The 20,964-nt window shown below is 34.4% G+C and overlaps 3 protein-coding genes across 22 annotated transcripts; 1 reads left to right on the top strand and 2 right to left on the bottom strand.

Moving 5' to 3' along the window:
* Positions 1-118: 118 nt before the first annotated feature.
* sw (cytoplasmic dynein 1 intermediate chain short wing) lies at positions 119-12,479 on the top strand. 19 transcript variants are annotated; one of them, XM_088034855.1, is made up of 11 exons: positions 119-324; positions 486-795; positions 5,549-5,679; positions 6,221-6,283; positions 6,542-6,562; positions 6,908-6,955; positions 7,342-7,518; positions 7,570-7,723; positions 7,771-8,143; positions 11,152-11,544; positions 11,590-12,479. In XM_088034855.1, the coding sequence occupies exons 2-11, from the start codon at positions 500-502 to the stop codon at positions 12,016-12,018; spliced, it is 2,085 nt and encodes a 694-aa protein (XP_087890981.1). In that variant the 5' UTR covers positions 119-324; positions 486-499; the 3' UTR covers positions 12,019-12,479. The 19 variants fall into 19 exon arrangements, with proteins under 19 accessions (XP_087890981.1, XP_087890983.1, XP_087890982.1 ...); XM_088034857.1 differs by having other exon boundaries at positions 121-324; positions 7,366-7,518; XM_088034858.1 differs by having other exon boundaries at positions 123-324; positions 6,251-6,283.
* On the bottom strand, positions 12,456-16,204 carry Rad1 (Radiation insensitive 1). Of its 2 annotated transcripts, none has more exons than XM_088034876.1 (4): positions 16,044-16,204; positions 15,761-16,002; positions 12,783-13,011; positions 12,456-12,735 (listed from the first exon to the last, which is right to left on the bottom strand). In XM_088034876.1, exons 1-4 carry the CDS (start codon positions 16,113-16,115, stop codon positions 12,493-12,495), a joined length of 786 nt encoding a protein of 261 aa, XP_087891002.1. In that variant the 5' UTR covers positions 16,116-16,204; the 3' UTR covers positions 12,456-12,492. The 2 variants fall into 2 exon arrangements, with proteins under 2 accessions (XP_087891002.1, XP_087891003.1); XM_088034877.1 differs by having other exon boundaries at positions 12,786-13,011.
* A 238-nt stretch (positions 16,205-16,442) lies between these two features.
* Pdhb (Pyruvate dehydrogenase E1 beta subunit) lies at positions 16,443-18,280 on the bottom strand. Its single transcript, XM_088034674.1, has 4 exons — positions 18,065-18,280; positions 17,721-18,014; positions 17,255-17,674; positions 16,443-17,135 (listed from the first exon to the last, which is right to left on the bottom strand). The coding sequence occupies exons 2-4, from the start codon at positions 17,998-18,000 to the stop codon at positions 16,753-16,755; spliced, it is 1,083 nt and encodes a 360-aa protein (XP_087890800.1). The 5' UTR covers positions 18,001-18,014; positions 18,065-18,280; the 3' UTR covers positions 16,443-16,752.
* Positions 18,281-20,964: the final 2,684 nt, after the last annotated feature.

Below are 20,964 nucleotides of genomic sequence, written 5' to 3'. Positions count from 1 at the left end.
CTAAAATGTCAATAATTTAACGAAATTTCCTTTTTTTGGACTTAAAAAATCAATATCGTCACTGTAGTGCATGTCCGTTGAGATTCTCACGTTTGTATTTACGTATTTAGTGGGAAATCGGCGCCAAATAGGCGGTTTTAAGTACTGAAGATCCTGATGACGAGCCACATTACGTCATCAGAAAAATGAAATGGTGGTTGTGTCGGTCGGGCGTTGGAAATTAAAAAGGTTTTTAGCTTTAAGTTCGAGGTCCAAAGCGCTGTTTTTCGCAAAAATAAGTGCAATTCTTTGAAACGAATAGGTTTAGATAAGCTACAGTCATAGGTGAGTCATTTTTTCATTGTTCTTTTTCTTTCACCAAAAGTGTGTGAAAACGAAAAATATGCAAAAAATACAAAGATCTCGCACTTGACTTTTGATCTTCGCTATTTGCGATGGTGGAAATCGTCGTTTTTGTGCACTGACATTGTGATTTGTTTGCTCAGGGAAGGATACAGCCATGTCAGACCGTAGAGCAGAATTGGAGAGGAAGAAAGCCCGACTGCAGGCTTTGAGGGAGGAGAAAGACCGACGAAGAAGAGAAAAAGAACTGAAGGATGTGGAGGAGGCGGCTAACAGAGTCCTTCTGGGGACAGAAGGCGACCGGAAGGAGCTGGATGAGATGTTGAGCTCTCTAGGGGTTGCACCTGTCTCTGATGTGTTGTCCAGCATTTCTAGTGCGAATTCCATTACGCCTGAACATAGTCACAACCACACGCCTGATACATCCTTGATACCCAATAATTCACCTAATAAGTAAGTAGCAACACTTGGGGAAGTGTCCTAAAAACTTGCATGAAAGTTCAGAGTTCAGAGTCGAAAAACGAGTCTTTTTGTGGTTTTGTTTATGACACAAGTAACTATTTAAAGTGTATAATTAACACTATAAATAACCGTTTTGGGTACAATGCTGGGAGGCTGATTTAAATAGCATTGCAGCTGCGATAAGTGTTGACTACTTGTGAAGAGCGAAAATTTGAAAAATATTGTCAGATCTCCACGCCGTTGTAACATTAAAAATTAATATGTTTTGGTTGCCAATACCAAAGATTTTTAATTTGAGCAACTATGGTCTTTATTTATAACTCAAACATTCTATTTTTGATTTACTAGATACGAATTCGTTATAATTTCCAGGAAAAGTACAACTCTGTTGATTTAAATAAACGAGCAGTTTATTGTTATTTATGTACTAAATTAGAGAAGTGATTTTTTACCAAACGAGTCTGAGATGAGTCGAGTGAGTAAAGCGAGCGAGACGAGGAACAGACGAATTTGATAAAAGAATTAGGTATTAATTAAATATATTTTTAATTAATTAAATTATCTGGTATATAAGGTGGGAGACCTAAGATTTTCAAGCACAATATCTTTTTTATTTGTGGATTTTAATAAAATTGAAACGAAGATTGGGCTTAATTTGACGTAAATTAAACTATTTCAGCGTTAAAAATGCAATTTTAGCAACATTTTTATTGGTAAATTTGTTCAGAATGTTTACTACCAAATAATCAACTATAAAAAAATTACATTTATCTATCAAAAGAATAGTGGAGAATTTAAGGTTTGAAAAGGCCAAACAGAATCTAAAGGAAATCTGGAGAATCTAATTTAAAGAGAATTTTAAAAGTATTCACGAAGAATTCAGAAAAACCAGACAGAATCCAATTTGAATTTAAAGTGAAGAAAATACAGGTGGTCAATCTAAGACTTTTAAGCCTAATATCTTTGTTATTTGTAAACGGATTTTAATGAAATGTAAAACGAAGATTATTGAATACGTGAGGCTTAATTCGACATTAATTAAACTACTTCATCGTTAAATATGTAATTTTAGCCGTCTTTTTAGTGGGTGAATTTATTTAGAATATTTACAATCATGTCAAGTATACAAAATTAGATTTATTTACCGTAAATTAAGACACATAAAGTTAAGAATTAATTATAAAACGGATGTCGCTTGCAATGTCAAATCTATCTTTACTTTTTCATTAATCTTGTTTGTATATTTCAAAATCATTCAGTTTGCCCAATGTGTTTCTTTAATTCATTTTTGTAATTTTTGACTTTTTCTACATTGATGGAGCTCGCTTTCGCTCGTCTTTGCTCATATTTTCTTGGAAAAAAATTATAAAACAGGGAGAGTAGCCGGGTAAAAGTAGAGTGCCCTTGGTTCGAGAACGCATGGTTGGACTACTTGTAAATACATACATAAATATTTTTGACTTTTTTCTTGGAACAAATAGAACTTACAATAATTATCATGTGCTTATTAGTCCTGAATCACAAGTTTTACTCTAATAATAACAATTGTTGACAAATTTTAAAAAACTTTTTATACTCCGAGATCAGACTGGTATTTAGTAGTTCAAGGGTTTGTTCTTATCTTAGAAAGTCATTGCCAACATAATTTTATCTCGTCGGGGATTTTTGCAAAAAAAATTAAAAAATAATATAGGACTAACATTGTTTTTTCATTTTTGAAAATTGCTTTAAGAAATGTATCATGATTGATTTTAGGCCAGAGTGTGGTACATAAGTTTTTTAAGGGCACCTGAATACATATTCTGTATTAAAAAATATGTGATATAATAACACCATTCAATTCTCTTTTAGTTTTATCTCGGTCATTTTAACGTTCTTTTTTCTCTTACTACCCGTTTTTGTTTGTATTTGGTTTTTGAAGGATTAATTAGATTAACTTCTTTCCTAAATAATACATTCTTTTGTTCTTTTCAAGAAATCTTTTCCAAGAATTGTAAGATTAGAGATGGAAAGCGTAAATGCAATTCCTCAGATAAAAATAAAAACAAAAGTAATGTGGGAGACTATTGAGACCAATTAGCCAATTAGCAATTCACTTATCGAGTTTAAGTCTAATTACAGGTAACATTAATATTCACATCTGTTTCTTTTGCTATGCTTTAATCACAGCAAGTATTTATGCAGTAATTGAAGTCGCATCAATCAATCAACGAATTCGAACTTATTCTTATCTAGCTTGTTCCGTTAATCACTAATTATTTTAATTTGGACTAATTTAGAAATTAAGTAATGACTAGTTAGTGAATTGGTTTGTAATAAGCACTGCTCTAGCAGTTCGTACACCGAGGTGCGAAAATCTCTGTTTTCAGGGCTGAAAAAAAATGGATTACACAATATTGTGATTTTACAGACCACGTTTAAACGTGTTAAAAGTATCCAAAAACGCGTCACTCAAATTTGATGATAATCACATTTCTATGTCTACAGATAGAAAAAAAATTGTACTAGAGAAGTGGAAACTCAGTTCTCAAGTGGAATGCCCTTGTGATTCCGAATCTGAAGTCCGTTTTGTTCCATCAGGTCCCAATGCAGAGATAACATATTCTTAAGCGATGATCTCATATCCCCAAAAAAAAAAACGCGTTTTTGGTGATTTTCATATGGAATTTTGCTTATAACTCAAGCATTATTACATCGTTTTTTTATTGAGACTGAGATCTTGCCTTTTTGACGCGCTGACAAATGCATTGTTATCTCTTATCGTTTACAAGTTATAAAACAAAAATGATTTAAGTCTTTCAAAAAATTAAAAGTTTTTGTTTTAATTACTTACAAATGTGGCCAACAGATGCTGCATAACTTTTGTCTATTATCTTTCAATTTGACCAATTTTGTACAATTTTGTGAGCATTGCGATTAAAATTTTGATTTACTTTTATTAATAATGAAGAAATACACCAGCAGAACGTTTTATTTATTGCTGATTGGTACGAATATTTGTTTTCTCCAATTGCTAATTTCTATCGAGAGATCAAATAAAAACTCATCCTCAGTTACCTTTGGAATTCCACAGCGTGTCTTTAATTGCGGCTTTGACGCCTGTCCATTTTGAGCTTGTAAGATGAAAACTGTCTTGAAATGCAAAAAATGGAAACCTAAGTCCGTGTTGTGATTAGTTTTTCATAAGAGAAAATTTCCAGTTTGACAACGTTAAATTACTTAACAGAAACAAAAAACTGTTTCTTTCAATCAAAGACACGTCTTGAAATTTCAAAACCAACTGAGCATGAGTTTTTATTTGGTCTCTCGATACAAACTATTGTGTGATTCATTAAATTTCCATTCGCAGTTGGCTTTGAAAAAAAAATTCATGTCGTAACTAACACCATTACAGTAGTTTCGACTTAATATTTGCGAGATTTGCTAGTTATCGAACAAGAAGTCAACGCACGTCCAAAATACACGGCCTACCTAGAATGGAAATTTAATGAATCACACGATATATCTAAAGTTGTTTCTCAGTTTCTATACAGCAGAGTAGTAACCTAGTAACCGTTCCATTACTTACCAATTAACTGTTTATTCAAGCTAATTATATCTGTATTATTTGACAATTACAAAAAACATTAAAAGAGTCATGTTTGCGGTCGCCGTTGCGGATAAAATTTTGTATTGCAGTCGTGTCTTATTGGCTGAAAGCACTCAAATAAAGGGTAAACAAGCTAACGCTCTCGTGTTCTTTTTGTTCGTTTTTTTTATAGGGTTTATACAATAAATTTTATAAAATTTTCGAAAGATAAAAAGTTCTTTTTTTCTAAAAATCGGTGGTTATTTTTTGTTATGTAACATGTTTAAGAACGCGTTAGAAAGCAGAAATTTCAACCTTTATTGTGACGTAGTTCTAAGCAGAAAAGTATCAAACAGTCTTTCAAAAAACGTTTGTTTTTCCAACTTTTCATCATTTTTACTCAAATATCTCAAATATAGTTCGTTGGGAAACTTATTTAATTAAGTTCCACTCGTTCTTTATCGCCTTGTATAATAAATAACTGTATTAGACGAATTTAGAAATGGAGTTACTATTTTTTAATGTCTGACTTGTAACTTTTTTTCCCTCCGTAATTAGTACTTGACGTAGACCACGAAAACAAGATGTAACTCTCATCCGAATTAATTTAAGTTAATTTAATTTACACTCTAATTGGGCTTGCTCAAATTTCCATGCAATACTCATACATTATTCTTCGACACTTACAAGAACAATTAAACTAATTAGTCAACAGAGGAAAGTTTATCAAATTTTTGAATCTCGTGCGAATAAAAGCTTCCCGTAATTGTTTCACGACAGTTCCTTTAATTACATAAATCATCTGCGAAACAACTGCATTTAATATGTAAATTTTAAGTGGTATGGTCATAAACTTTACTGCTGCGAATTCTAGTTTTTGGCCTCACTAATTACACTTTAAATAAACGTTTAATTTAATAGGAGCAAGTGCAGTGGAGCGATTGACGAAACCACAAATTCAAGTTCAATGTCTCAAACCTTGACCTTGTTAAAATCAAGAACAAATGACTTTTATACAGACTCAAATACTCCTGTTCTGGAATGTTACATTAAATATAGAAAGTATCTTCAATCTTATTTGTATTTTCCCTTTGTTCATCATGAGAACTTCGTACTTTCATGCAAGTTCCGAGTTCATTGTCCGACCTTCGTGGTACAAATGTTGCCTTTTTTCAGCATCACCGCTTTAAAAAAACGTACCCCAACCCTCAGCGTCGTGGCCGTGCAATCCACCAACATACCCCCAAAAGAAATGGTACTTTACACAAAACAAACACAAACAACAGCTTCAGGACACGAAAGAGATGGTAAGTTTCTTATCCACGGAAATCGACACGCACCTGCATTTTTTATTTGAAATTTCTTTGAAAATCCGAGTTTAGTCCGTTTTGGTCACGAGAAAGGAATAAAATAAATGTGGTTTTAAACGCAACCGTTTGCATGAACCGCTCTAACACAATCGCAGCCTGTTTTCTTCCTAAGGGAAAAGAGATCGCGGCTGCTCCAAAATTGGGAAGGAAACTTTTTTGTTTTATTTTTTTGTTGTCTTAATTTGGCTGCACGACTCCATTTTTAGTTCCTGTGGCTTCTTTGCTTTTTCTGTTCTAACCTTTTCGCCTGGATTAAAGTGAATAAAAAACCTCTCTTCCAGACAATTTCGGCTTTTCGTCGTGGAAGAAGTGTCAGTAACGGTTGTTTTTTTTTCATTTTGATCAGGCTTTCGAACTAATTCCCGTGATAGAATTTCATTCCTCATCATTTATTTTATTCTTTCATCGAAATTTTTCGGTCTTTTCGAGCCGGATAGGTTAGACATTGTGACATATTGTTATATGCGTTGCTAACAAGGATCTTCTTCATCTTCTTCCCCACTTAAAGGCTACATGGAGGACTGGTGGAGGCCTCGAAAAGGTACGGTGCACGTATTAAATGTTAATACAACTCACTATAACTGCACTCTTAAAAAACGCACAGATTAATAGAAGGAAAAAATTAAAACATGTGCACCTACCCTGTCTTCACGCTTTTTTCCCCATGTAAAACTGGTTGTGGAATTTTAGAAAAAAAAAAAGAAACGAAAAGCGATGTAGGTTTCCTTTATTATTATTGTATATTTGTCTGTTTTGTGACAGTCAGTTTTAATATATTTTTTCTTCCTTTCCTTCCCAGCTCATGCAACCGATTACTACGGTAAGTTTATGTTTTTATTTTGATATTTGCTTTTAGCGTCCACACATACACGACACCTTTCTTCCCGTCATTTTTGTTTCATTTCGAAATTTAGACCAGAGGGCACATGTTGAATTTTTTGGACTAACACAGCTTCTTTGGTTTGGGTGGAACTTGAAGCTCCAAGTTCCACTTTTCGTGGTAGCTTAAACTAACCAATAACAAACTCACAACTAACAGCATGTCTTAGATTAAGTTGACGACTTTTGGGAACTGTTAAAATGTTGTTAGTGCAGCCAAGTCATGGACAACCTTTTTTGTGATTCTAATACTATTCCTACTGATACATTTTTCTTTCCTCTTAAGACGAATACAATCTAAATCCGGGTTTAGAATGGGAGGACGAGTTCACAGGTAGGTGGCTTTTCCGACTCCCATTAAATAATCAAACTATTGCACTAATGTCAGTAGTCACCGATCATTTAAGACGGATTTAAATGGCTGGATTTAGCTTCATGGTTGCTTAATCGATGTAGTTAGATACTCACCCACTTAACTCGTTTTGTTTCAAGCAGAAATGTTAATTTAGCATGTTCATTCTCAGTTAATTTTCACGATGGAATGAAATTCTTCGGTTTAACTTTTCATTATTTTCACTGTTGTCCTTTTTCTTCCTCACATTCCTCGCTTTTGCCTCATTTGCCTCATTTGCTTGGCGCGCCAAGCCAGCTCTTAGACTAGTTGTGAATGGGCTTGAAAGTGGAATGAAAGGGCGTAGAGCGTACCCTTATTCACCACAGTTTTGACGTATGACGATGGACAAGGTGAAGATGAAGAGGGTAGTCTTCCGCATCTCGGTGGTTTCGGCAGCAAACTACCCCCAGGGATCCTGCCACACGGACTACCCCAAGTCAAGGAAGTACAACCGGCGGTGACGGCTCTAGAACAGGAACAAGCTAAACAGGAAATCAAAGAAGGTGCGTCTTTTTAAAACCGCCATTTCCAGCAACTGACGCGGGTTTTCACAGTGAGGGAGCTCAGCGAGGAAGAGAAGCAGATGATCATCCTTTCGGAGGATTTCCAGCACTTCATCGACCGCGCGGGCCGTGTCATGGAGAGGGTTCTGTTCGAGAACGTCGACTGCTACACGGATTATAGTGGAGGACCGGGAGAGGAAGGACTGTGAGTACACCACCAAAATAAAGAACTGTCTTGATGAGTTTTTCCAGCGATGAGAAGTCGCACCAGCGCATTTCCCTCAATCGCGGATTTTACGATGAGCGGTGGTCGCGTAACCGGTGTGTTACTTCCCTGGATTGGTGCCCCCAATTCCCGGAGCTGCTCCTCGCCTCCTATAATAATAACGAGGACTCTCCCAACGATCCCGACGGTGTGGTTTTAATTTGGAACACCAAATTCAAGAAATCTACTCCCGAGTACATCTTCCACTGTCAGAGTGCTGTGTTATCGACAAAGTTTGCTCGTTTCCATCCGAATCTCATCCTAGGAGGGACATACTCTGGTCAGATCGTCTTATGGGATAACCGTGTCCAGAAAAGGACACCCATACAGAGGACGCCACTGTCAGCGTCTGCGCATACGGTGAGTTTCATCCGGCTCGATGGACCATGGAGTAAAGTATGCAACCTCCCACTCTGGAGGATCAATAAACCGTGCCGGTCCATTTAAATACCATTGAAAGCGTTGTTTAGATGCAGTATTTAATTATTTTTGACTGTGTTTTTACTGCCATTGAGAGTAATTGTTTATTTTAGGACACTTTTGGCGTAATTAGTGGTCCAAAAACGCCAACGAATGACGACTTTCTAAATTTGATATTTTAAAAATCGCAAAAAAAAGTTACTGGCGTTTGTCGCTTGACGATGAAAATTAAGATAAATTGAAAAATCTGCAGATTAGACGAAAAAATAATACAGTGCTTTGTACTTTCAATGAATAAGCTTTTATCTTCCTTAATTTTAGAAGAAAGAATTTAGAAATGCTAGATTGTCCACGAGTTTTTGAATAAAGGGAACTTTTCCTTGGTGGTGGACATCTTCGATTTTTAAGAGAAGTTACTCAGAAGACATTCCTTACACAATTTCAAAATAATTTTATTTCGATTTCTTTTAAATATTAAAATCTTTAAATTCAATCGTTAATTATTGATAATGAAATATTATTTTGTTCATTTCTGCTAAATAAATGATTTTGTTTATTTTTTAGTTCGCATAAAATTATACTTAATGGGAACTGAAAATTTAAAGTTGAAAGTGTGTAAGATAGCATGGACAACATTGTACATATGTACTAAAGAATTCATGGCTCATTTTGGTTCGCCACCTCTTATTATACAATGTACAAGGTGTTTATAAATGTTTCTAGCATCAAGCGTGGCTTTGGAATTCCTGTCGTACACTATTTTGCCGCTTTGTTTTCATAGTGAATATAACTATCAGGAAAATTATTCATAATCTTACTTGCTTCAATGACGTTTTAATTACGGTTTTGTGCCCAAGTTTTCGATTTTCAGGTTTTAAACTACAACTGGAACAGTTTATTTCTCAAAACTTACTTTGCTTCATGTTTGAGGTTAACTGCAAATGTCAGTTGACAAATCGAAAACCACATTTGTAAAGAGCGGCAAATTTCTTTGACGTTTCATAGCCACCCTTGATGCTAGAAACATTTATAAACACCTTGTATTACTGCTTAAAAGAACTGCATGTGATAAAATAAAAATTGGAAATTTTTTGTTTAAAAACTCCTCATTTGGTATAAATGAATTTAAAATTCGATTCTAAGCAACTTCTTTTAGAACAATACCCAACTTTTAGAGCTATTCCTAACGCGAAGTAAATTACAAGAAATTAGCTTTATTAAAAAAATCCTAATAGATTTAATTTGCCATATCTGCTGTATTTAGTATCGTCATGGATTTTGCAAAGTTGCATATAAATATCCCTAAAAAAGAACTTTACGATTTTATCAAAATTTAACTTAATATGCCAAAAATTAATAGAGATACCAGCTTGTATTTTGGCTAAAATTAAACATTTACCGTTCACTGATCAAAATTATCATTAAGGCAATACATTTTAAGAAGTTGCCACCTAACTGCAATACAAAAAATAATTAAATACTGCATCTAAACAACTCTTTCAATGGTATTTAAGTGGACCGACACGGTTTTTTGATCCTCCAGAGTGGGAGGTTGCATACTTCACAGGCGGTAGTGCCCGCACTCCATGTTTACCAAACGCTTTAGTGCGGTTATGGCTTTGACTTTTTAAATCGTTTACAGCCACCTTACCGCAAACCCCCATAAACATAATAACGCTCAAGTGCTTTTGTTTTATCTGCCTTGAAATGAACCGTAATAAATATTTTTACCCGAAACAATGAAATTCTTCAAAATACGACTTGAAGTGCTATTATATGACACTTACAAATAGAATTATACTAATTATCTTATAACTCGATTGATTGACACGGTGAACTTGTGGAATAATCTTATTATCTCACGTAAACTATAACAAGATAGCTAATTATTCTGTTTCATTTAAGAAATTGCTCACAAAAAGAAATAGGAAGAAATGAAAACAGTTTTAGAAATAAATGTGACATGTTTTTTAACCCTTTAACTTTAACTTTAAACGTATATATACGTTTTGACATTTTTCTCATAAAGTACAAAAGATGAGAATTTGAAATTTTGGGAACAAAAATAAGAGTATAAGATCGAATGACAATATTTACATATTCGTGACACTTCCGGTTACGCCGGAAGTAGTAGTCAACTTGCTTATTTGAAATGAAACACCCCACATATTATTGCATTTTCAGATTCTACATCCTAATTAAGGGTGACTATGTATAATGTGCTGTACTTAAATTGAACCATTTTAGAGATATCTTAATTTTTGTAAAAAAAATGCACAACAGAAGTGAAATGTTCTTTCCGAAATAAGTACCCTATAATCTATTTCAAAATCGCCACGTTAATTGGAAAATAAGCACAATATAAACGTACAATAAAATGTTGCGTTAACTTCATGTATTGGACACCTATTTCCTACTAAAAATACGGAAAAAAGAAGTGTTTTTACTCTTTTCTTTCAATTTTTTTTAAGCATGCTTTGGAATTGTGACAATTCAGTTTTATGTGGATGTTTTATAAACAAATTTGGTGGTCTAATAGAAATAAAAAATTCTCAAAAATGTTTATGGAAATATCTTTTTTTGTAATGCAAATTTATTTTATTTTTATTGAAAAATTAAGATATTTCAGAAATGATACAATTTAGGTATAACACGGTATGTAGAAAGTGATCTTTAATTTGCATATAGAATTCAAAAGTGCAATAAAATATAGGGTGTTCTATTTAAAATAAGCAAGTTGACTGCCACTTCCGGTATAACCGGAAGTGTCACGTGAATGTGAATCTATTTATTCGATTCGTCTTATCCGCTTATTTTTGTCTTCAAAATTTCAAAACGTACATATGCGTTTACAACAGTTGAAGAGTTAAGTATAGCAATCAGTAAAAAGTCAAAGCCATAACCGCACTAGAGCGTTTGGCAAACTGTACTTATGGGGGAATTTTTAGCACCCGGTGTACTGCCTGAGCGTGGTGGGGACCCAGAACGCACACAATTTGATCAGTATTTCCACTGATGGGCGGCTGTGCTCATGGTCGTTGGATATGCTGGGGCAACCCCAAGAAACTCTAGATTTACATAGGATGCAATCGAAACCGGTGGCTGTGACCTGTCTGGACTTTCCACATTCCGATGTTAATAATTTCGTAGTTGGGAGTGAAGAGGGCGCCGCGTATTCCGCGTGTCGACACGGGGCTAAAGCGGGGATCACTGATACTTACGACGGACACCAAGGCCCCGTGACGGGGATCAGCGTCAATGGAGTCCAAGGGGGCATCGACTTCTCCCACATGTTCCTGACGTCCTCAATTGACTGGACCATCAAACTCTGGAGTCTCAAGGTAAGTCCATCAACTCCACGTTTCGTACTGACTGTTCTTCCTCAGGACTCGAAACCGATATACTCGTTCGAAGACAACGGTGATTACGTCTTGGATGTGAGTTGGTCTCCAACCCACCCTGCACTGTTCGCAGCGGTTGATGGCAGCGGTAGATTAGATCTCTGGAATTTAAATCAAGACACGGAAGTTCCGGCAGCTAGTATCACAGTTGAGGGAAATCCAGCTTTGAATAAAGTTTCGTGGACGCCATCGGGGCTCCACGTGACAGTGGGTGACAACCAGGGAAAAATTTGGGTGTACGATGTGGCTGAGAACTTTGCCCATCCACGACACGATGAATGGAACAAGTTCTTGTACACCACGCAAGAACTGAGGAACAACCAAGTCGATGAAGAACTAGAAAAATTAAATTATTCTGTCTCCAATACTCCTCTATCTAGTATGAGTTCTATAACTAGCACTTCTTTACGATAATTAGATTAGTACTTCGTGTAAACTAATTAATCAGCGATTTCATATAATTTGCAGATGCGGGATGGGACGATGAACTGGTGTAAACGACGGATTTGCCATTTTGTCTTGTATGTGCTTCGAAACTGTCGTAACTTCCACCAGTATTTAACCCTAAAGTACTATTATTATCGATTGGCATACTTAAACAATTTTACTTGCATGTAAATAGCTAACTTATTGTTTTCTTTTTTTTTATTAACAATTAGTAATTTTTTACATTGTTATTTTGTACCATATGTGCCGTTGTAAACATATTTATTTAATTAAACTGCATTTAAGAACATCGCTTATCATTTGAGTCGGACCAATGAAAGACGCGAGATTGGGCGGGAGATCGCAATTCAACCAATGAGATCCTTCAATTGTAGCCATATGTATAACTTGTGAAAAAAAGTCTATCAAAATAAAACCTCTTTATTTCATTAACGTGTATTATTAATCTGCAAAAAGCGACGTGACGTAATACTCAACATACATTTGCTTCTCGTCGGAGTTTATAAGAAGTTGAAGCCCTAGCAGCCCCGTTTCCCCCGTAAAAATGGCGACTTTGTTTGCATAGTTCATCACTTTTAGAATGTGGCGAATATTAGAAAACGCGTACTTCCATTCGCACTTTTTCTCGCACTGGAAAACTGTCATGGATTCTGAGTGTTTAGGAATGTTCACCCGAGATTCACCCTACAATAAGTTGAGTTATTGTCGAATTCGAACGTGGAAAGACTCACTGCAGTTCCTGTGGTACTTAATACAAAGTGAGGGGGCTCTGGGTTTATTGAAATTAGAAGTTCGTCAGCTGCATTGTCTAGGCGGTGTAAAACTTCTCCAAGAACCGCCGCGTTTAGAACTACTTTGTTTAGGTTACATTCCATGCCCAAGTTTATGTTGGGGCCGTCGTCAACGTTCATGGTTTTGAGCTCGCAGTCAACGGTGATGTTTTCTTCACTGTGTTTCACGCTGAAAATTAATTCATTATGTTGTTGTTTGAGGTAGAACACGCAGAGGCGAATTTAAAGAATGGCGTTCCAGGCCCGCAAAAGCGCGACTTCTGTAATTTTTTTAATATCACAAGTTTGAATTCAAAACAATATAAAAAGAAAATGCAAGTAAAAAAAAAGATAAATATGAAGAGAATTTGAAAGCAAATTCAAAGAAAATCTAGAGGCTCTAAGAAGAATCAAGAAAAAATATTAAGAAAAACCACCAAAGTAAACTTAAGAATTTAAAAAGAATTTTAGGTTCAAGAGGACCTAAGAAAAGAAAATCAAACAAAATCTAACGAGAGCTTAGAAATTATAAGAAGAAAAATTAATAATACAAATAACAAACAATACAAGGAAAATCTACAATCTTATATAAAATCTGGAGATCTAAACAAAGATAAGAAAAATCTAAAGATAATGTATGGAAAATATCAAGGAAATTCACAGACCAAAGAAAACATAATCAGAATCTAAAAAAAAGCATGGAAAAATCTAAACAAACTCAGGAGGACTTACAAATAAACGAACTCTTAAAAATTCTAAGAGAAATTTGAAGAATCTGCCATGTTATAAAGATTTAAAGACTCGATTTGAAGACTCTAAACAAGATCAAAGAAGAATATAAAGAGAACTCGAAGAAAATTTCAAAGAAAAACTAGAGACTCAACTAAATATAAAAAAAGTTCACAGGCCAAAGATAACAAGAAGAATCTAAAAATAATGTTATGGAAAAATCTAAACAAATTCAAGAGGACTTAAAATGGAAATTTTATGAAAAGGAAGAAAGGAAAACCTGAAACAATATAAGGAGAATAAACAAATTATAGAAAATTTAATGACAAATTCAAATTCTAGAGGCTGTATAAGAAATCTACGAAAAATGAATGATAATGAAAGAGAATTTACAGGAAAAAGCAAGAATCTAAAAAGAAATTTAAGGAAAAATCAAAATAGTCTCAAGAGGATTAAAGAAAAAAACAAGAAAACCTAACGAGATCTAGAAATTAGAAAAATTTTAGGGAATTTTACAATCTACAAAGCTATAGAAATCTGGCGATTCTGAGATATGAGAGAAAATTGGAAGACAAACCCCAAAAAATCTAGAGGTTTACAAGAATCCAATTAGAATTTTAAGAAAAAATCTGAATAAACTCAAGAGCGTTCAACCGAAAAAAAGAAAATATTACGAAATATTAGATATCCTTAAAAAAATTGGAAAATTATGAGAAACTAGAAGCAAAATTTACCAAAACCAGGAGAATCTGCAAAAGTTATAGAAAATTTAGAGATTAAATAACATATAAGACATATCTAAAAAAAAAATTGAAGAGACAATTCCAAAAAAAGCTTTTGAAGCTCCACAAGCGTCTACGAAAATCGTAAACTAATAAAAACACAAGAAAAATCTATTAAGGATATTAAGGAAAAATCTAAAAAGAGGGCTTAAGAAACAAAGTCAAAGAAAACCTAACGATATCTTAGAAATTCTAAGAAAAATTAAAAAGAATGTTGAAGTTTATGAAAAATCTGAAGGGAAATTAAACTATTCAAGAAGAACCTACAAAGTTTAGAAAATTTGGAGAATCTAAACTCAAAAACAAATTTAAAATTTTATAAAAATTACAGCTTCAAAAACAAGATCTACAAAAAATATAAGGAAAATTTACAGACCACAGAAAACACAAAAAGAAAAAAATCTGAAATAAAATTTAAGGAAAAATCTAAAGAGATTTACGAGGACCTAAGAAAAGAATCAAAGAAAATCTAGAGCGAGAAAGAGAATTTAATCTAAACAGAATCCAAAAAATCTAAAAAGAAATTATAGTAAATCTTGAGGATATCAAAGAAGATTCAATATGTAATAAATTTGTACAGCAAGAAAAAATGTTGAAAATCTAGACAGAATACAGAAACTTTAAACAATTCTAACAATTACAGGAAAGCATAAATAAACGTAAGAAGTATTTAAAATGAGTTCAATGATGTAAAAAATATAAATTTTAAGATGAAGTTATTAAATTTATTCAATCTTAAGCAATTAAAAAAGGTAGAAAAGAATATAACTTACAGTCTAAAACTCAAAGACAATAGAAGAATCGGAGAATTCAAGACTCCAAAAAGACCAAACACATTCCACAAGAAATCTGGAAAATTATGTATAGAAGTCGACAAAATTCAAAAAGAATTCTAAAAGTATCTACAAAGAATTTAGAGAAACCAGACAAAATTTAATGTAAATTTAAAGTGAATCGATGGAGAATCCTAAGAAAAAACATGTAGAATCAAAAATTCTTAAAATATAAAGAAATATAGACAATTCAGGGAGAGTCGAGGGAAAATCTAAAGACAATGTTACGAGAACCAGGAGAGAACACAAGAAGAACCTATAAAATCCAAAAAATTCGATACTTCTAAAAGAAAATGTACAGGTAATTTATTGAGTCTTTAGAGAATTCAAATTCGATAAAGAATTTTAGAAGTATTCAAAGAGAGAATTTAATGAAAATCTAAAACAACAGTAAAAAGATATCCATGTTTAACAGCCCAAGCAACTTTAATTCACCTTTGTACACGGGTGAGTTATGCAGTTTTTAAGTCACGAGTTCAAAATAAAATTATCATGACTACTGCTAATGAGAATTATTCACATTATAACTAACAATAGTCTCAGTGGTCACGTTATAACTCCCGCCAATAGTAACTTAAACAAGAAGTAGTCTTACATGAGGCACAACGGATCACCCTCTTCCTTATACGACAGTTTTATACTCGGATTCCCTTCATCCCCAAAAATATTTAGGCACTCAGTGAACACTTTCATACTCAATTTAAAAACAATGTCTTGGGTTTCATCATAGCGGTAATCAGAGAACATACTGCGAGGAACGTACGCAGAAATCTCCACACTTTTCATGTCTTCAAGGGTGAATTTGAGCCCCTCTTCTGTGGGGCGCACTACAACATACTAAAATAAAAGTGTTAGCATGTCAGGGATTGGAAACTTACGTCTTTGAGTGAGATTGAACGGAGGACGTTGTGGACAGTGCGAAAGTCGCTGATTTCGGCCGTAAAAAGCATTGTACAGGTTGAGAATTCAAATTTTTGAGGTTATGGCATTTTTGACGGAGGAATGACAGTCGAGGAAGGCTACGAGTTCCACTAGACTTGTGATCAAGCGAAAAATTCGACTGGACGATGGAGTTCAACCTTCATTTTTAAGCTTCTCCCTTTTTTTAAACTAATTAAAAATGAGAATAGCTCCACAATTATTATTAATTATTATAACTGGTTGTTATTTATTAAAATAAAATATGTGGCCTTGGTTCAAATTAAACCAATCAGGGTACATACCCAACGCGGGAAATTCAAACCAACCAATCATCTCTTGATATTTAAAAAAAATAGTTAACCGAGTACTTCAAATTTATTGTCTACCAAAAATGTACAGCTGTGGATGGAATTTACTTAAAATTGGCACAATAATGAATAAAACCCGATCGAATAAAAATGAACCTTTGAAAATGCACTTGTGATACCTCTGGTTAAGACTAAACTATTTTACAAAAATATGTACACAAAGTAAGTCTCTGAACAATTTACCACGTTTAAAATCGCTGATACAATAAATAATATAAAGGATGAATACAGGTACCCCCATTTTGCCCAAACATGGTAAATTGTTCCGTAGACACAAATAAAATATGCAGACCCATTTTTATTTGACTTTCAACAATTGTTTTACGATTTCGACTACGTCTTTAGGAACTGGTATTGCTGCAAATTCTAGACCTTTGGTGTACGGCATTGGGGTATCAACGCCCGTTAATCTAATCGCTGGCTGATCCAACTGGAAGAAGGCTTCGCTTTCCATAATTCGCGCTAGAATTTCTGCTCCAATACCGGAACTAGGCCACCCCTGCTCTACTGTAATCAAATGATGCGTTTTGGCGACGGAAGCTGTGATTGTGGGTATATCTAAAGGTCGCAAAGATCGTAAATTTATCACTTCGGCTTCGATGCCTTTGGAGGAGAGTTCGTTGGCGGCTTGGAGCGACGTCTCCACGGCCCTAGAGTGGGCCACTATCGTTACATGTTTCCCTGTAATAAAATTAAGAGTTTAGACCAATGGGAGTTCGACGTGACTATGATTAACCAATGGGCAACGATGATTAACCAATAAGGGTCGCTCTTTTTAGCGCGTGATTCAAATCGCTTACCTGGTCGTTCGACTTTCGCCTTGCCAATAGGCAAGACGAAATCCGGCGAAAGGGCTTGATCGGACATGGGGTACTGCACCCCATACATAATCTCGTTTTCTAGGAAAACAACAGGATCTGGGTCCCTGATGGCCGCCTTAAGGAGTCCCTTACAATCCTCCGAATTGTAGGGCGAAATGACTTTCAACCCTGGACAGTGCGAGTACCATGCTGCGTAACATTGTGAATGTTGTGCCGCCACCCCCGACGCCGCCCCATTAGGCCCCCGGAATACAATAGGAACGTTAACTTTGCCTGCAGACATGTAAAAAGTCTTTGCTGCCGAATTGATAATATGATCAATGGCTTGCATTGCAAAGTTGAACGTCATGTACTCGCAAACGGGGCGGAGCCCCGCCATAGCAGCTCCCACGGCAATACCTGTAAAACGAAGTCACCTTTTGGAACTTGGATTTGATTGGTTTACCTGTGAAGCCCATTTCTGTGATTGGTGTATCAATGACTCTTTTATCACCGTATTTCTTCCACAGCCCCCTTGTGACCTTGTAAGCTCCATCGTACTGCGCCACTTCCTCACCTATGATGAAGACTCGATCGTCTTTAGTCATTTCTTCGTCGAGGGCCGAGTTTAGGGCGTCTCTCACGGTCATTTGTTTCGCGGCTGCAATTTTCGATACTGAAAACTGCCTTCTGTTTAGGGCTTTGCCCGCCAGGTTCAGCAAACTTGTGCTTTTCATGGTTGTCATGTTTCAATTAATTTCTAAAACGCATGGTTATGCAATGAAGGTTTAAATTTCTGTTAAGACTTACCGAATTTTTGGTCTCTTTAGTCAAGGTGATAGAGGTCGTTGGATGGTGGACGTCCTGTCAGATTTTAGTTTGGTTATTTATCTTTACGCATTCAGTAATACGTAATCAAACATGTGACGCTATCTCAGAGACATGCTCTTAACGAAAGAATAGGTGAGGACAATTTTTGAAGGTGAAGTGTGAAATTTAACAGGAATCTGACAGCTGACAGATAAGAGCCGGGTTTAAATAGGCGACAAGAGGGGGCGCTGGGCCAAAACAAAGCAGGCAACCCATTATGCAGCAAATTAAACAAGAAATAAAAATCAAAAACAGTTTTCTCACGCCGTTATTTTTTATACAAAGAGCAGTAAAAAAGGAATTTTTACTGATGGAGTACAATTGCGTCCAAAAATAATGCACCATCCCATTGCTTATTTCCAAATAGCATCGGAAAACATTTTGAGGTCCGTTCTTGACCGTCCCAGCACATCTGGGTATTCATAAAATGGTAATTTTTCAATGTTTGCAAAAACCCTGTTCTAAAATTATTTAGATTTTATTTTGCTGTGCTGTGATGGTAAAAGAAACGTATAAATACGGTGGAGCGTTTATGACTTTAACTTTTTAAATAGTTTCCACCAAACTTACCGCAAGACCCTATAAACATAATCACCCCTCTCAAGTGGTGGGTCTTGTCTGATGACCAGAATTGATCCCCAATAAATTACAGCCTTTTTGTTGATTCAAATTTACTGGAATTGGGGAAAAAATATTTGGAAATAAAGTTTCAGGACATACAAACAAAATATAGTAGATTACTCAACGTGTGAAGTTAAGTTTTGTTTTAATCTAATGTTAACTTGTAATAATAGAGTTGAAGAATGATTAAAATTTAGATTAGCTTAAAAGTGCAGTATAAAATTTTTCAAATTTCCCTTAAATTAAATAAAAATATAATTGTCAATTTTGACATGTCAAATCACTTGCTCTCATTGTTTTTCACTTACTAGTTAGTAGAAACATAAGTTAATTACTAGTGAAAAAAATAAAGAAAATTTGAGTTTCTTAGGTCTCAAAAGATGACAGAAAATGTATTTTTATGGCAAAGTTAAAAAAAACTAGATTTTATAGCTAGAGACAAATAATTAAAAAAATTATTATTTAAAAAAAAACACCACCAACACCGCAATTTTCCCCTGCATTACACCCGACAACGTTGCCTAGGAAGATTTTTGGTGAGAAAATATTTGTCAATTTTTTGACATTTCTGAAAATTAGGCAGTGTTTTCGTTAAAAACGTGTTTCTTTTACAGCCTGTTGGATTGCAAATCAGGATTTAATAGACTCGGCACAGCCCGGAAGGCCGTTTTGTGTAATCAAATTTTCAATTAGGCAGCTAACCTATTTGATTTTATCACCAAAAAGTCACTATCGACGATGTTGCCGGTTGTAAAGTGCTAGAAGAGTGCGGTGTTGGTGGTTTTTTTAATAAAAAAACGGACTTTACACCCGGTTTACCGAAACAAAATTAAATCCTTAATTTTGATCAAAGATTTTTACAAAACCAAATAACGTTATTGGGGTTTTTACATCTGAAAAACTATGTTTGAAAAACTAAAACCCGAGAAAATGTATAAATTGACGCTTGAAAAATTATAAATGCTAGTTGGCCATAATCAGTAAAACATGTAAACAGTTTAGCAAAATTACCAACACTAGTATTGTTGCCAAATTTTTAACAGCACTAGGATTGTTAAATGTGCCTTTATACAATTTCCTGCTAAAGTGATACTGTTACTCTAACAATTTAGAATGAAATGAAATATTTAACATTATGTTAAAGTGACATAAGTAAGTTGTAAGTTTAATTTAATTTCAATTATTGCATTAAACTGGCCTATACTTAGTTACTTAATATTGATCAGAATTAAAAATCAATTGTTCTAAAATTTACTTTTTTAGCAATGAAAGTGTATTATGTGAAGAAAAATGAATTTTAAGAAATAAATTAGAAATTAAAAATTACATCTTTAATTAAAATTAATATTTGATTCCATCATCCAACCATGTCAGCAATCAAACTTAATTAAATGCGTGATTAATTTAATCGCAATCAACTTATAGTGGAAATGAGGTCATTTTGCTTAAAAATACAAACTATGGTTCAAAATTTCTTTCAATGGTCTTCAAATCATGTTGTTTAGCCGACTCAATCTGCATGAGTTTTCAAGTGAGTTGTAAATAAAATTTGGTTGTCTGACGCACCCTTGTACGTACAAAAACTGACCGCTCAGATCTCAAGCAGACCAACCCAAAAGTTCTAGGGGTAAAATGTATTGTTGGGTGCATATTATATTCATACCATGGTGCATTATTTTTGGACGCAATTGTACAAAATTATCCTTATTATTACTGCAACGGATTTTTGTTGGCGCTAAATTTAAAACGAAACTGTTGGATTGGATAAATAAATTGGGAAAAATGTTGGATAGAATTTTGTATTAAATTCGCACTTAAGTCATTTGAGTAACATAAATAACTTGCAGTACGAGTTGGTGTTTTAACATGCTTTGTGTGATTGCTTTATAAGTTGCATGTTTTACGCCATGAGATATTGTTATTATTATTATAATAATTGTTCTTGAAAGACACTACCAAAAATTAAAGACGGCTTTTAGCAATCTTAAGAAATGTTTTTTCCTGTTTTCTAACGATGAAAAAAACACCATTGATGAAAATATCCACCTCAAACAAAAAAACTTTTCATTGTTGCTAAACAATCAAGATTATATTCTTCAATCCAGTGGCAAAATGGAAAACACATTTACTCTATGGTTTAAATGAATTTATTACCTAAAGGACATTTTGCGTAAAGGCATGGTGCAAAAAAGTTGGAAAATTCTTGTGAAAATGGCTGA

Source organism: Gnatocerus cornutus, chromosome 4, assembly GCF_029298725.1.
Source record: "Gnatocerus cornutus isolate USDA-ARS CGAHR chromosome 4, icGnaCorn1.1, whole genome shotgun sequence".
Lineage (NCBI taxonomy): Eukaryota > Metazoa > Arthropoda > Insecta > Coleoptera > Tenebrionidae > Gnatocerus > Gnatocerus cornutus.
This window is presented reverse-complemented; position numbering and strand designations above follow the sequence as displayed.